The 13,966-nt window shown below is 54.3% G+C and overlaps 3 protein-coding genes across 3 annotated transcripts in view; all 3 read left to right on the top strand.

Moving 5' to 3' along the window:
* LOC139585430 (erythroblast NAD(P)(+)--arginine ADP-ribosyltransferase-like) overlaps positions 1-13,966 on the top strand; it is a 53,857-nt gene that overhangs the window by 21,521 nt on the left and 18,370 nt on the right. The window lies entirely within an intron of this gene.
* LOC139585414 (erythroblast NAD(P)(+)--arginine ADP-ribosyltransferase-like) lies at positions 4,051-4,797 on the top strand. The gene has a single exon (XM_071418170.1). It carries the CDS (start codon positions 4,051-4,053, stop codon positions 4,795-4,797), a length of 747 nt encoding a protein of 248 aa, XP_071274271.1.
* On the top strand, positions 9,140-9,886 carry LOC139585413 (erythroblast NAD(P)(+)--arginine ADP-ribosyltransferase-like). The gene has a single exon (XM_071418169.1). It carries the CDS (start codon positions 9,140-9,142, stop codon positions 9,884-9,886), a length of 747 nt encoding a protein of 248 aa, XP_071274270.1.

The raw sequence follows: 13,966 nt of genomic DNA, 5'->3' as shown, positions 1-13,966 counted from the left end.
CCCTGCAACCTGTGGGGACACGCACTGAGAGTTTGGGGACAGGGACATGCTGTGCCTGGGATACCAAGTCTGGAGACACCCATTGTGGGCATGGGGAAAGGAACACCCATGGCAGGGCACTGGGATGGGGACCCCTTCAGCTAGGAGGGGACTGGGGAACAGGGACCGGGACACAACTGCCAGGAGAGGCCAAGGACAGCGACAGAGACAGGGACAGCCCTGTACCAAGCCTGTCCCTCCCCACCAAAGGCAGTGCTGTGGGGACGGGCCCTGTGTGCTGTGCGCGGGTGGGCCGGGATCCCCATGGCATTCCCTGAACCCCTGTCACCCCCTGCCAGCCCCATGGCACTCCCTGACTCCCCCTAACCCCTGTCACCGCTAAGCCCACCATGACACTCTTACACCCCTGGAACCCATCCCCTGCTCCCCTCACACACCTTGTCACCTGTCACCTCATGGGCCCCATCTATTTTGTCACCCCTAACACACCATTACGACTGTCCCTGACCTCCTTACTCCTTCCATGGTCCCCCTGACCCTCCTCTTTCTTCCCCAGGAGCATCCCCATGGCGCCCTTCCACCTCAGAGAACTCCTCCTTGCCCCACATCCCTGGAAGTTATCACCCGGATCCTCTGAGCCACAAGGCCATCAAGGCCACAGGCTCACTGTGGTGACTGTGGCAACCAGGGCCACCATGGATGCCAAGGTTCCTGTCATGGCTGTGGCCACCACAATCAGCAAGACCACCAAGACTTCCATGGAAATAAGACTCCCAAAGCTGCCAAAGCCACCACACCCACTCTGTCCCCCATGATCTCTGTAAACCACCAAGGCCACTGTGACCACCATGGTCTCTATAACCACCAAGCCCACTGTGGCCACCTTGATCACCAAGACGCCCTCAGCCACAAACTTACAATAGCCACTGTAGCCACTGTGGCCACCAGTAACATTGTGCAAAGCAATTCTATTAAAAAATTCAATCAAAACAATTCAATTAATAATATCAGACAAAGCCAGAAAATAGTGACAATTTTTATGCAGTGCTAAATGGCATTGGCCAGAACAACACTCGTGGGAACGTCTCTTTCTCTGAATCTTGAGGAGGATCCTTGGAAAGCATCCCCTTCCCAAGGGAGGATCCTCACACAGATTTCATTTTAAGCAGGAATAGGGGAGAGAAATCTCTATCTGAAAGGGGACTGAAAATGCCCAGGGTCAGTTGATGGATGGCCAGGCCCAGCTCTGGTGCTTCACACTCAGTTGTCGATTTGAGGTTGGTGATTTGGGCTGGTTTTAGCCCAATTCTGCACCAAAATCAGCGCCAGATCCCTCTCAATGCAGCCCTGATGGCCACAAATGGGGCATTTTCCCTTGGCCACATTCCAGGCAGAGCATCCTGACACATCCTGCACTTCAGGGGACCTTAAAGGCTGGAAATTGGGAGGTTCAAGAGGGAAGGGCAGGTCGTGTCCCTTTGGGAGGAACAGTCCTCAGTCTCAGTCCAGTCTGGGTGGGACCTGCTGGAGCAGCTCTGGAGAAGGACCTGGGGATGCTGGTGGGTGACCATTGGAGATGCTGTGTGGCCTGGGGCCAGGCAGGATCCAAGAGGCATTGGGAAGAGCAGGCCCAGGAAGTCAGGCAGGTTTTGTACCCCTCTGCCCTTCCCAGGGAGGCACATCAGGACACATTGCTGTGTCCAGCTCTGTCCACTGCTGCTTCCAGATCTGTCCAGTGCTGTGTCCCTTTCTGCACTGCTCTGGACACAATCGTGGTCTCAGGCATGATGCTGCCTGAGCCGGGAGGTTGGGCCAGGTGCCCACTCTGGGTCCTTCCAGCCTGACCCATTCTGGCATTTGGGGATTCTGGCAGTTGTGGTTCAGGAATTGTCCACAGGACGGCAGCAGCGAGCGTGGGAAACTCACTTGCCATCTGCTTTGAGCATTGCTCATGCCCATGGCGGCACATGGGAAGAAAAAAGTCAAATACCAGCACAGGGACCTCGAATTAAATATAAACAAGAATTATTGTCCCTCCTTGGTAACACCCAGCTGACCGAAGAAATGGCCTCACCTCTGGGGGTGAAATTCCTTTCTCAGGAATTAACACCAGGATGCTTTGTTGCGGAACCTCTTGTGCAGCTTTATTGCAAATCTATTTACCCACAATGATTTGCCAATCCGCAAGCTGGTGTGCCCTGGATTGTAGTAAGGCCACTTCTTTGGGCAGCTTGGTGTTATCAAGGAGGGACTATATTTGTTCTTTATATTTAATTCGAGGTCCCTGTGCTGGTATTTGACTTTTTTCTTTCCAAATGGCTCCGTTGGCATGAGCAATGCTCAAAGCAGATGGCAAGTGAGTTCCAATGTTTGCTCTTTCTCTCACTGCCAATTCCAGAGCTCTTTGTAACACACCGAGCTCCACCCCTTGTTCCACATCTTCTTGCAGTTACGGTGAGCAGAGTATATAGCACAAACTTTTGTCCCAGATTGGATTTCCTGGCCTCTTGGATGAGGAGAGCAGTTGCTACCACAGCCCACATTGACCTGGGCCAGTCGTGGCTGATTGAGTTGTTTGGAAAAGCACCGCACAGGTCACCTGAAGTCTCAGTTGAGAGAAATAAAACAGAAAGTTTCATTTTCCTTGAAGGCACTGGATAGAGCTTAAAGACGGACTGGCAAAAGCATGAACAGGATGAAAATGGGTGGATACTGAGGATGAACATGGCTGGAGCCCATGGGGAAACAGGTAAAGGAACTCCAGTGAGGGTTTTGGGCAACACAAAAAGGAGGAGGAGGAGTAGCGCCTACAAAAAGCAAATATTGCAGATAAGGTCATCTGGCATATTGGGACAGTCAGTGAAAATGGCCCTCAGAGACCCCATTTTTATGACCTTCCAGTTCCATAATAGAACTTCCAGAGAAAGGTGGAGCCATGCAAATAATTTCTTGAGAAAGTGCTGTTTCTGTATGAGATAAGAAGCTGATTGTACTGAATATTTATAATTGTGGTGGATAAATACCCCATGGCAAAATCTCCCCTGAGCTGCAGGACCAGGAGAGATCTGCTGTGATTCCAGGCTGATCAAGAATTCCATCTTTCTGATACCTCCAGTTCCATCAGGGAGTTCACTCCGGCTGATTTCGGTATCAGGGGCTGGGGGACACTGGGGACACTTGATGGAGGGACACGGGACTGGGGTTGCAGAGTGGGGCCATGGGGGGCTCCAGCGGGATGTTGTGGAGACAAGGGTGGATCCCCAGATTTGGGTTGGGGTCCTGGGGTGCCACCAAAAGGATCATGGGGCTGGGAGGTTGACTGGGGTGTGGGAGAGCATTGAGGGACACACTGGGGTGGGTGAGGGAGTGGCTTTGGGAATCTGGATGAGGTTCCTGAGGGCCCTGGGGTCACAAGTGGTCTAAAGAGGTGTGGGAGCAGGAATGAGTTCCTGGGGAGCATTGGGGGGACATCAGAAGGGTAAACACAGGACTGGGATTAGGACTGGGGTCTGGTGGGGCACTGAGGGGAGACTGGGGATGTCAGAGATTGTTCCCAGGGTTTGGGCTGGGGAACTGCAGAGGGTCTGGGGTCACATTAGGGGGGAGGGACACGGGACTGGGAGTGGGGTTGTGGTGCTAGTGGGCACAGGGACAACACTGCAGGGGTCACAGGAATGGGATTCAGGAGGTCACTCCTGGGGGGACAGGGAGTTACCTGAGAACTTGGATCAAGCTCCTGGGGGTCATTAGGGGGAAACCAGTGGTAGGGGACATGGGATCATGGGAGTGGGATTGCTGTCCTGGGGTTCTGAGGGACCCTGGGGATTCCAGGCATAACGCCAGGATTTGGGATCAGCATTCCAGGATGTGTCCTCGGGTCTTCTGGCCCGAGCTGCCCCTCAGCCCTGCTCCAGGCTGACCCCAGTTCCCCTCCTCAGCCCCTCATAGGGGAACCCTTCCCATGTATCCCGGTGCCACCTCACTGTCCCCTCAGGGTGTCCCTCTTTGTTCCCCAGTGTCCCACACTGCTCTCAGTGGCCCTTCGCTGCAATGGCTCTCCTGGCTCACACCCTGGCACTGCTGGCAATGACCATGGCCACGGTGGCCATCAAGGTGGAGCCCCTGGACATGGCCCAGGACTCCTTCGATGACCAGTACCGGGGCTGCGGCCCTGCCATGACCAAGGCGTTGCCAGCACTCTACAGTTTTGAGTTCCAGGTGAAACCACTCTTTGCCAAGACCTGGGTGAAGGCTGAGGCTGAGTGGCGCAGGCGGGGCTCCCCTGTGTCCCCTCTGGCATCCCAGTGGCAGGCCATTGCTCTCATGGCCTACTCAATGAAGGACATTTACACGGACTTCAATGCAGCCGTGCGCACGGCCGGGCGTTCCCGCCAGGAATACAGAAATAACTTCCACTTCAAAACGCTGCATTTCCTGCTGACCCAGGCTCTGGTGACACTGAGGCAGGCTCAGAAATGGCAGTGTCACCAGGTGTTCCGGGGTGTGCGTGACGTTCGTTTCCAGGCACGGCGTGGCCAGAGGGTCCGGTTTGGTCAGTTCACATCGACGTCACTGCGTAAAGAGATTGCTCTGCGATTTGGGACAGACACGATATTCCAAGTGCAGACATGCCATGGTGTGGTCGTCCGTCAGTTCTCCAAGTATCCAACAGAGGAAGAGGTGCTGATCCCGCCATTCGAGACCTTTCAGGTCACCCAAGTCACCTGGGATGGGAGGAGGACATGGATCTGGCTCCGCTCCGCTGGGACCTACAGCAGATACAACTGTGCATATTAATGAGGTGACCACAGGGCACACCCTGGGAGGATTCGGACTCCTACTGTGGGCATGGGGACTCCCATGATAAGGCTCAGAGGACAATGACACTCACTGGGGATGGGAGACAGGGCTTTAGGGGCACCCACAGTGTGTGGGTGGACAATGACACCCACAGCTGGAGAGAAACACAGGGATACCCAATGCTGGGGACACCCAGTGACAGTGTGGGGACAGGGACACCCAGTTCTGGGGACAGCCACTCTTGGCTGGGGACACACATGACACGACACAGGGGGTTTGGGGACACTCCCTGCAACCTGTGGGGACACGCACTGAGAGTTTGGGGACAGGGACATGCTGTGCCTGGGATACCAAGTCTGGAGACACCCATTGTGGGCATGGGGAAAGGAACACCCATGGCAGGGCACTGGGATGGGGACCCCTTCAGCTAGGAGGGGACTGGGGAACAGGGACCGGGACACAACTGCCAGGAGAGGCCAAGGACAGCAACAGAGATAGGGATGTCCCCGTACCAAGCCTGTCCCTCCCCACCAAAGGCAGTGCTGTGGGGACGGGCCCTGTGTGCTGTGCGCGGGTGGGCCGGGATCCCCATGGCATTCCCTGAACCCCTGTCACCCCCTGCCAGCCCCATGGCACTCCCTGACTCCCCCTAACCCCTGTCACTGCTAAGCCCACCATGACACTCTTACACCCCTGGAACCCATCCCCTGCTCCCCTCACACACCTTGTCACCTGTCACCTCATGGGCCCCATCTATCTTGTCACCCCTAACACACCATTACGACTGTCCCTGACCTCCTTACTCCTTCCATGGTCCCCCTGACCCTCCTCTTTCTTCCCCAGGAGCATCCCCATGGCGCCCTTCCACCTCAGAGAACTCCTCCTCGCCCCACATCCCTGGAAGTTATCACCCGGATCCTCTGAGCCACAAGGCCACCAAGGCCACAGGCTCACTGTGGTGACTGTGGCAACCAGGGCCACCATGGATGCCAAGGTTCCCGTCATCCCTGAGGCCACCACAATCAGCAAGACCACCAAGACTCCCATGGAAATTAGACTCCCAAAGCTGCCAAAGCCACCACACCCACTCTGTCCCCCATGAACTCTGTAAACCACCAAGGCCACTGTGACCACCATGGTCTCTATAACCACCAAGCCCACTGTGGCCACCTTGATCACCAAGACACCCTCAGCCACAAACTTACAACAGCCACTGTAGCCACTGTGGCCACCAGTAACATTGTGCAAAGCAATTCTATTAAAAAATTCAATCAAAACAATTCAATTAATAATATCAGACAAAGCCAGAAAATAGTGACAATTTTTATGCAGTGCTAAATGGCATTGGCCAGAACAACACTCGTGGGAACGTCTCTTTCTCTGAATCTTGAGAAGGATCCTTGGAAAGCATCCCCTTCCCAAGGGAGGATCCTCACACAGATTTCATTTTAAGCAGCAATAGGGGAGAGAAATCTCTATCTGAAAGGGGACTGAAAATGCCCAGGGTCAGTTGATGGATGGCCAGGCCCAGCTCTGGTGCTTCACACTCAGTTGTCGATTTGAGGTTGGTGATTTGGGCTGGTTTTAGCCCAATTCTGCACCAAAATCAGCGCCAGATCCCTCTCAATGCAGCCCTGATGGCCACAAATGGGGCATTTTCCCTTGGCCACATTCCAGGCAGAGCATCCTGACACATCCTGCACTTCAGGGCACATTAAAGGCTGGAAATTGGGAGGTTCATGAGGGAAGGGCAGGTCATGTCCCTTTGGGAGGAACAGTCCTCAGTCTCAGTCCAGTCTGGGTGGGACCTGCTGGAGCAGCTCTGGAGAAGGACCTGGGGATGCTGGTGGGTGACCATTGGAGATGCTGTGTGGCCTGGGGCCAGGCAGGATCCAAGAGGCATTGGGAAGAGCAGGCCCAGGAAGTCAGGCAGTTTTTGTACCCCTCTGCCCTTCCCAGGGAGGCACATCAGGACACATTGCTGTGTCCAGCTCTGTCCACTGCTGCTTCCAGATCTGTCCAGTGCTGTGTCCCTTTCTGCACTGCTCTGGACACAATCGTGGTCTCAGGCATGATGCTGCCTGAGCCGGGAGGTTGGGCCAGGTGCCCACTCTGGGTCCTTCCAGCCTGACCCATTCTGGCATTTGGGGATTCTGGCAGTTGTGGTTCAGGAATTGTCCACCGGAGGGCAGCAGCGAGCGTGGGAAACTCACTTGCCATCTGCTTTGAGCATTGCTCATGCCCATGGCGGCACATGGGAAGAAAAAAGTCAAATACCAGCACAGGGACCTCGAATTAAATATAAACAAGAATTATTGTCCCTCCTTGGTAACACCCAGCTGCCCAAGGAAATGGCCTCACCTCTGGGGGTGAAATTCCTTTCTCAGGAATTAACACCAGGATGCTTTGTTGCGGAACCTCTTGTGCAGCTTTATTGCAAATCTATTTACCCACAATGATTTGCCAATCCACAAGTTGGTGTGCCCTGGATTGCAGTACGGCCACTTCTCTGCGCAGCTTGGTGTTATCAAGGAGGGACTACATTTGTTCTTTATATTTAATTTGAGGTCCCTGGGCTGGTATTTGACTTTTTTCTTTCCAAATGGCTCCGTTGGCATGAGCAATGCTCAAAGCAGATGGCAAGTGAGTTCCAATGTTTGCTCTTTCTCTCACTGCCAATTCCAGAGCTCTTTGTAACACGCCGAGCTCCGCCCCTTGTTCCACACCTTCTTGCAGTTGCGGTGAGCAGAGTATATACCACAAAGATTTTTCCCAGATTGGATTTCCTGGCCTCTTGGATGAGGAGAGCATTTGCTGCCACAGCCCACATTGACCTGGGCCAATCGTGGCTGATTGAGTTGTTTGGAAAAGCACCGCACAGGTCACCTGAAGTCTCAGTTGAGAGAAATAAAACAGAAAGTTTCATTTTCCCTGAAGGCACTGGATAGAGCTTAAAGACGGACTGGCAAAAGCATGAACAGGATGAAAATGGGTGGATACTGAGGATGAACATGGCTGGAGCCCATGGGGAAACAGGTAAAGGAACTCCAGTGAGGGTTTTTTGGCAACACAAAAAGGAGGAGGAGGAGTAGCGCCTACAAAAAGCAAATGTTCCATGTGAGGTCACCTGGGATATTGGGACAGTCAGTGAAAATGGCCCTCAGAGACCCCATTTTTATGGCCTTCCAGTTCCATAATAGAACTTCCAGAGAAAGGTGGAGCCATGCAAATAATTTCTTGAGAAAGTGCTGTTTCTGTATGAGATAAGAAGCTGATTGTAATGAATATTTATAATTGTGGTGGATAAATACCCCATGGCAAAGTCCCCCCTGAGCTGCAGGACCAGGAGAGATCTGCTGTGATTCTGAGCTGATCAAGAATTCCCTCTTTCTGCTACCTCCAGTTCCATCAGGGAGTTCACTCCAGCTGATTTCGGTATCAGGCGCTGGGGGACACTGGGGACACTTGAGGGAGGGACACGGGACTGGGGTTGCAGAGTGGGGCCATGGGGGGCTCCAGCGGGATGTTGTGGAGACAAGGGTGGATCCCCAGATTTGGGTTGGGGTCCTGGGGTGCCACCAAAAGGATCATGGGGCTGGGAGGTTGACTGGGGTGTGGGAGAGCATTGAGGGACACACTGGGGTGGGTGAGGGAGTGGCTTTGGGAATCTGGGTGAGGTTCCTGAGGGCTTTGGGGTCACAAGTGGTCTAAAGAGGTGTGGGAGCAGGAATGAGTTCCTGGGGAGCATTGGGGGGACATCAGAAGGGTAAACACAGGACTGGGATTTGCACTGGGGTCTGCTGGGGCACTGAGGGGAGACTGGGGATGTCAGGGATTGTTCCCAGGGTTTGGGCTGGGGAACTGCAGAGGGTCTGGGGTGACACTAGGGGGGAAGGGACATGGGACTGGGAGTGGGGTTGTGGGGCTAGTGGGCACAGGGACGATGGTGCAGGGGTCACAGGAATGGGATTCAGGAGGTCACTCCTGGGGGGACCGGGAGTTACCTGAGAACTTGGATCAAGTTCCTGGGGGTCATTATGGGGAAACCAGTGGTAGGGGACATGGGACCATGGGAGTGGGATTGCTGTCCTGGGGGTCTGAGGGACCCTGGGGATTCCAGGCATAACGCCAGGATTTGGGATCAGCATTCCAGGATGTGTCCTTGTGTCTTCTGGCCCGAGCTGCCCCTCAGTCCTGCTCCAGGCTGACCCCAGTTCCCCTCCTCAGCCCCTCATAGGGGAACCCTTCCCATGTATCCCGGTGCCACCTCACTGTCCCCTCAGTGTGTCCCTCTTTGTTCCCCAGTGTCCCACACTGCTCTCAGTGGCCATTCGCTGCAATGGCTCTCCTGGCTCTCACCCTGGCACTGCTGGCAATGACCATGGCCACGGTGGCCATCAAGGTGGAGCCCCTGGACATGGCCCTGGACTCCTTCGATGACCAGTACCGGGGCTGCGGCCCTGCCATGACCAAGGCGTTGCCAGCACTCTACAACTTTGAGTTCCAGGTGAAACCACTCTTTGCCAAGACTTGGGTGAAGGCCGAGGCTGAGTGGCGCAGGCGGGGCTCCCCTGTGTCCCCTCTGGCGTCCCAGTGGCAGGCCATTGCTCTCATGGCCTACTCAATGAAGGACATTTACACGGACTTCAATGCAGCCGTGCGCACGGCCGGGCGCTCCCGCCAGGAATACAGAAATAACTTCCACTTCAAAACGCTGCATTTCCTGCTGACCCAGGCTCTGGTGACACTGAGGCAGGCTCAGAACAGGCAGTGTCACCAGGTGTTCCGGGGTGTGCGTGACGTTCGTTTCCAGGCACGGCGTGGCCAGAGGGTCCAGTTTGGTCAGTTCACATCGACGTCGCTGCGTAAAGAAATTGCTCTGCGATTTGGGACAGACACGATATTCCAAGTGCAGACATGCCATGGTGTGGTCGTCCGTCAGTTCTCCAAGTATCCAACAGAGGAAGAGGTGCTGATCCTGCCATTCGAGACCTTTCAGGTCACCCAAGTCACCTGGGATGGGAGGAGGACATGGATCTGGCTCCGCTCCGCTGGGACCTACAGCAGATACAACTGCGCATATTAATGAGGTGACCACAGGGGACACCCTGGGAGGATGCGGACTCCTGCTGTGGGCATGGGGACTCCCATGATAAGGCTCAGAGGACAATGACACTCACTGGGGACGGGAGACAGGCGTATAGGGGCACCCACAGTGTGTGGGTGGATAATGACACCCACAGCTGGAGAGAAACACAGGGATACCCAATGCTGGGGACACCCACTGTCAGTGTGGGGACAGGTACACCCAGCCCTGGGGACAGCCACTCTTGGCTGGAGACACACATGACACGACACAGGGGGTTTGGGGACACTCCCTGCAACCTGTGGGGACACGGACTGAGAGTTTGGGGACAGGGACATGCTGTGCCTGGGATACCAAGTCTGGGGACACCCATTGTGGGCATGGGCAAAGGAACACCCATGACAGGGCTCTGGGATGGGGACCCCTTCAGCTAGGAGGGGACCGGGGAACAGGGACCAGGACACCACTGCCAGGAGAGGCCAAGGACAGCGACAGAGACAGGGATGTCCCCGTACCAACCCTGTCCCTCCCCACCAAAGGCAGAGCTGTGGGGACGGGCCCTGTGTGCTGTGCGCGGGTGGGCCGGATCCCCATAGCATTCCCTGAACCCCTGTCACCCCTTGCCAGCCCCATGGCACTCCCTGACTCCCCCTAACCCCTGTCACTGCTAAGCCCACCATGACGCTCTTACACCCCTGGAACCCATCCCCTGCTCCCCTCACACACCTTGTCACCTGTCACCTCATGGGCCCCATCTATCTTGTCACCCCTAACACACCAATATGACTGTCCCTGACCTCCTTACTCCTTACATAGTCCCCCTGACCCTCCTCTTTCTTCCCCAGGAGCATCCCCAGGGCCCCCTTCCACCTCAGAGAACTCCTCCTTGCCCCACATCCCTGGAAGTTGCCATCAGGATCCTCTGAGACCCAAGTCTGCCAAGGCCACCAAGGCCACAGGCTCACTGTGGTGACTGTGGCAACCAGGGCCACCATGGATGCCAAGGTCCCTGTCATTGCTGTGGCCGCGACACCACACTCAGGAAGAGCACCAAGACTTCCATGGAAATAAGACCCCCAAAGCTGCCAAAGCCACCACAGCCGCTCTGGCCACCATGCTCACTGTAACCACCAAGGCCACTGTGACCACCATGATCACAAAGACTCCCTGAGCCACAAGGCTACCACAACCACTGTGACCACTGCGGCCCCTAAGACCATTGTGGAAAGCAATTCTAATACATAATTCTATCATAACAATGCCATTAAATAAATCTGTCACAGCCAGCCAAAAGTGATTATTCTTAAGCAGGGTTTGATGTCATTCCCCACACGAACACGCATGAGAACATCTCTTTCTCTCAACCTAGACGAGAATCCTTTGGGAGCATCCCCTTCCCAAAAGAGGAACCTCAAAGACATTTCATTTTCAGAAGAAATAGGGGAGAGGAATCCCTGTTTGAGAGGGGACTGGACATTCCCAGGGTCAGCTGATGAATGGCCAGGCCCAGCTCTGGTGCTTCAGCATCAGTTGTCAATTCAGAGTTGGTGATTTGGGCTGGTTTTAGCCCAATTCTGCACCAAAATCAGTACCAGACCTCTCCCAATGCAGCCCTGATAGCTGCAAAAGGGGCATTTTCCCTTGGCCACATTCCAGGCAGAGTATCCTGACACATCCTGCAGTTCAGAGGAACATTAAAGCCTGGAAACTGGGAGGTTCAAGAGGGCAAGGGCAGGTCCTGTCCCTTGCGAGGGATAGTCATCAGTGCCATCCCTGACTGGTGGGACCTGCTGGAGCAGTTCTGGAGAAGAATCTGGGGTTGCTGGTGGGTGACCCGTCAAGCTGGCCATGTAGCCTGGGGCCAGGAGGGATCCAGGGGGTATCAGGAGGGGTGAGGCCAGGAAGTCAGGGAGTGACTGTGCCCCTCTGTCCTTCCCAGTGAGGCACATCAGGAGTGCTGTGTCCATCTCTGTCCAGTGCGGTGTCCCTTTCTGGGTTGCTCTGGTTTCCAATCCAGGTCTCAGGGATGACGCTGCCTGAGCTGGGAGGTTGGGCCAGGTGCCCACTCTGGGTCCTTCCAGCCTGACCCATGCTGGGATTTGGGGATTCTGGCAGTTGTGGTTCAGGAATTGTCCACCGGAGGGCAGCAGCGAGCACATGAAATCAGCGGCACTGTGCAGTTCCGGGTGCCAACAGCAGGCGGCAGCACGAGCTGCTGGCGCTGCCGAGCGCCTGCCCCGCCCCATCCCGGCCCCGGGGGCTCTGCAATGGTTTGGGATGGAGCGACCTTAAAGCCCGTCCGGTGCCAGCCCTGCCATGGGCAGGGACATCTTCCCCTGGGCCAGGCTGCTCCAGGCACTGCCCAATGTGGCCTGCAACCCTTCCAGGAGTGGGGCAGCTACAGCTTTGTTATAGATGGATAACATGATGATTGGGTCTCACAATTAAGGGATGAATATTGTGTGTATGTTAAGAGAAATTTTCTTGATGCACGTTTATGTTATTGTTGTTTGTTGTTTGGGTACTCTCTCCTCTCCCCATAATCCCATTCCCATCTCCCATATTGTTGCCACCAAATGGCCCTGGTTGTCAGCGTGTCAGGGACATGTGGAGGGAGGGCACATGCCTGTGCCCCTTGCATGGGACGGTTGGGGAATGGGAATGCCTGTTGCTGGGGAGGCATGGCATGACAACACCTCACCTCCAATCACACAGCAGGAAGGTCTCCACCAATGGACATCAAGGAAGAGTCAAATGGCCGACTTTGGTAGGGGCCAGGGACTTACAAGGAAAATGTTTGAATATGTATGACTCCTTAGGAATATGCATTTGGTTGATGCAACACCAGGGGTATAAAAGGCAGAGCCGCCATTTTGTGGCAGTTGGCCGCACTCCCAGCACTGTCCCTTTTTCCTTATTCAGTCCCTTTGTTATGTTGTTGAGGTTTAATAAACATTTAAAAATTTAAAGTGAGCGGTCGTTTCTCACAGTCACTGTGGTTTCCATTACCACCAAGGCCACCATGACCCCCAGAAAAGAGAGGTCACCAAGGTGCCATGGCCACCCCCTGACATTATCCCTGGAGGAAAAGAGAAAAATGGGAAAAGAGAATGGAAGACAAATCAAATCTCTCAGCTTTCTGCAAATATTAAGATGAATGCTACATGTATATGTTCAAATATCTTTGCTTTTATTTCTGCTATTAACAAAAGGTTGGACATAGTAGTAGTGATACCTGATATTGTTACCAGTGAACTGTCTGTTTGGTCGGGATAACATCCAGTGGACATGTCATGAGGAGCCTGCTGTTGAAATGCCAACTTTCAGCGTCTGCTGTCCGAAGAAAGTATGGACCAAGGCCCAGACTGGAAGTGATAAAGAGAATGAGTCAAAACTGCAGCCAAGAAGCAGGCATGCTCTAAAAAAGGCAGACCCAAGGAAGGGCCATGTTAAATAATTCCTGGAATATGGAAACTAGTTTATGGAAATATCTGGATATGCATAACAGTCTAGGAATATGCAATCCCAGTCCCGTGTCCCTCCACAAGTGTCCCCTGGAGTCCCCCCAGCCACTGATACCGAAATCAGCCGAAATGAACTCCCTGATGGAACTGGCGGTAGCAGAAAGTCAGAATTCTTTATCAGCTCAGACTCAGAGCAGATCTCTCCTGGTCCTGCACATCAGGGGGGACTTTGCCAAGAGAATCCTAAATATACATATTCATTAAAATTAAAATTAAAATGGCTGCTTAGCTAGTACAGAGTGAGCACTCAAAGTGGCTGAGGGCCTGCAATGCCGCGGTCATGGTGTGGCCACAGCTCCAGTACTGGTCATCGAAGGAGTCCTGAGCCATGTCTGGGGCACCACCTTGATGGCTGCAGTGGTCACAGTCATTGCCAGCAGTGCCAGGGTCAGAGCCTGGAGGGTCATGGAGGGGAGAGACCACTGGGGAACAAAGTGGGACACACTGAGGGGACACTGAGGGCAGAAAGGGTACATGGGGAGGGTTCCTCTGTGAGGGGCTCAGCATGGCCCCAGAGTTCCAACCAGATGAACTTCAGAACAGTGGCCATTTATTC

Source organism: Agelaius tricolor, unplaced genomic scaffold (genome assembly GCF_023055355.1).
Source record: "Agelaius tricolor isolate 1412-34295 unplaced genomic scaffold, bAgeTri1.0.p SCAF_78, whole genome shotgun sequence".
NCBI lineage: Eukaryota > Metazoa > Chordata > Aves > Passeriformes > Icteridae > Agelaius > Agelaius tricolor.
Note: the sequence above shows the minus strand (reverse complement) of the source record. Positions and strands in the feature narration are given on the sequence as shown.

Coding starts and splice junctions, on each gene's coding strand:
- LOC139585414 (XM_071418170.1), top strand. CDS start 4,051: ATGGCTCTCCTGGCTCACACCCTGGCACTGCTGGCAATGACCATGGCC.
- LOC139585413 (XM_071418169.1), top strand. CDS start 9,140: ATGGCTCTCCTGGCTCTCACCCTGGCACTGCTGGCAATGACCATGGCC.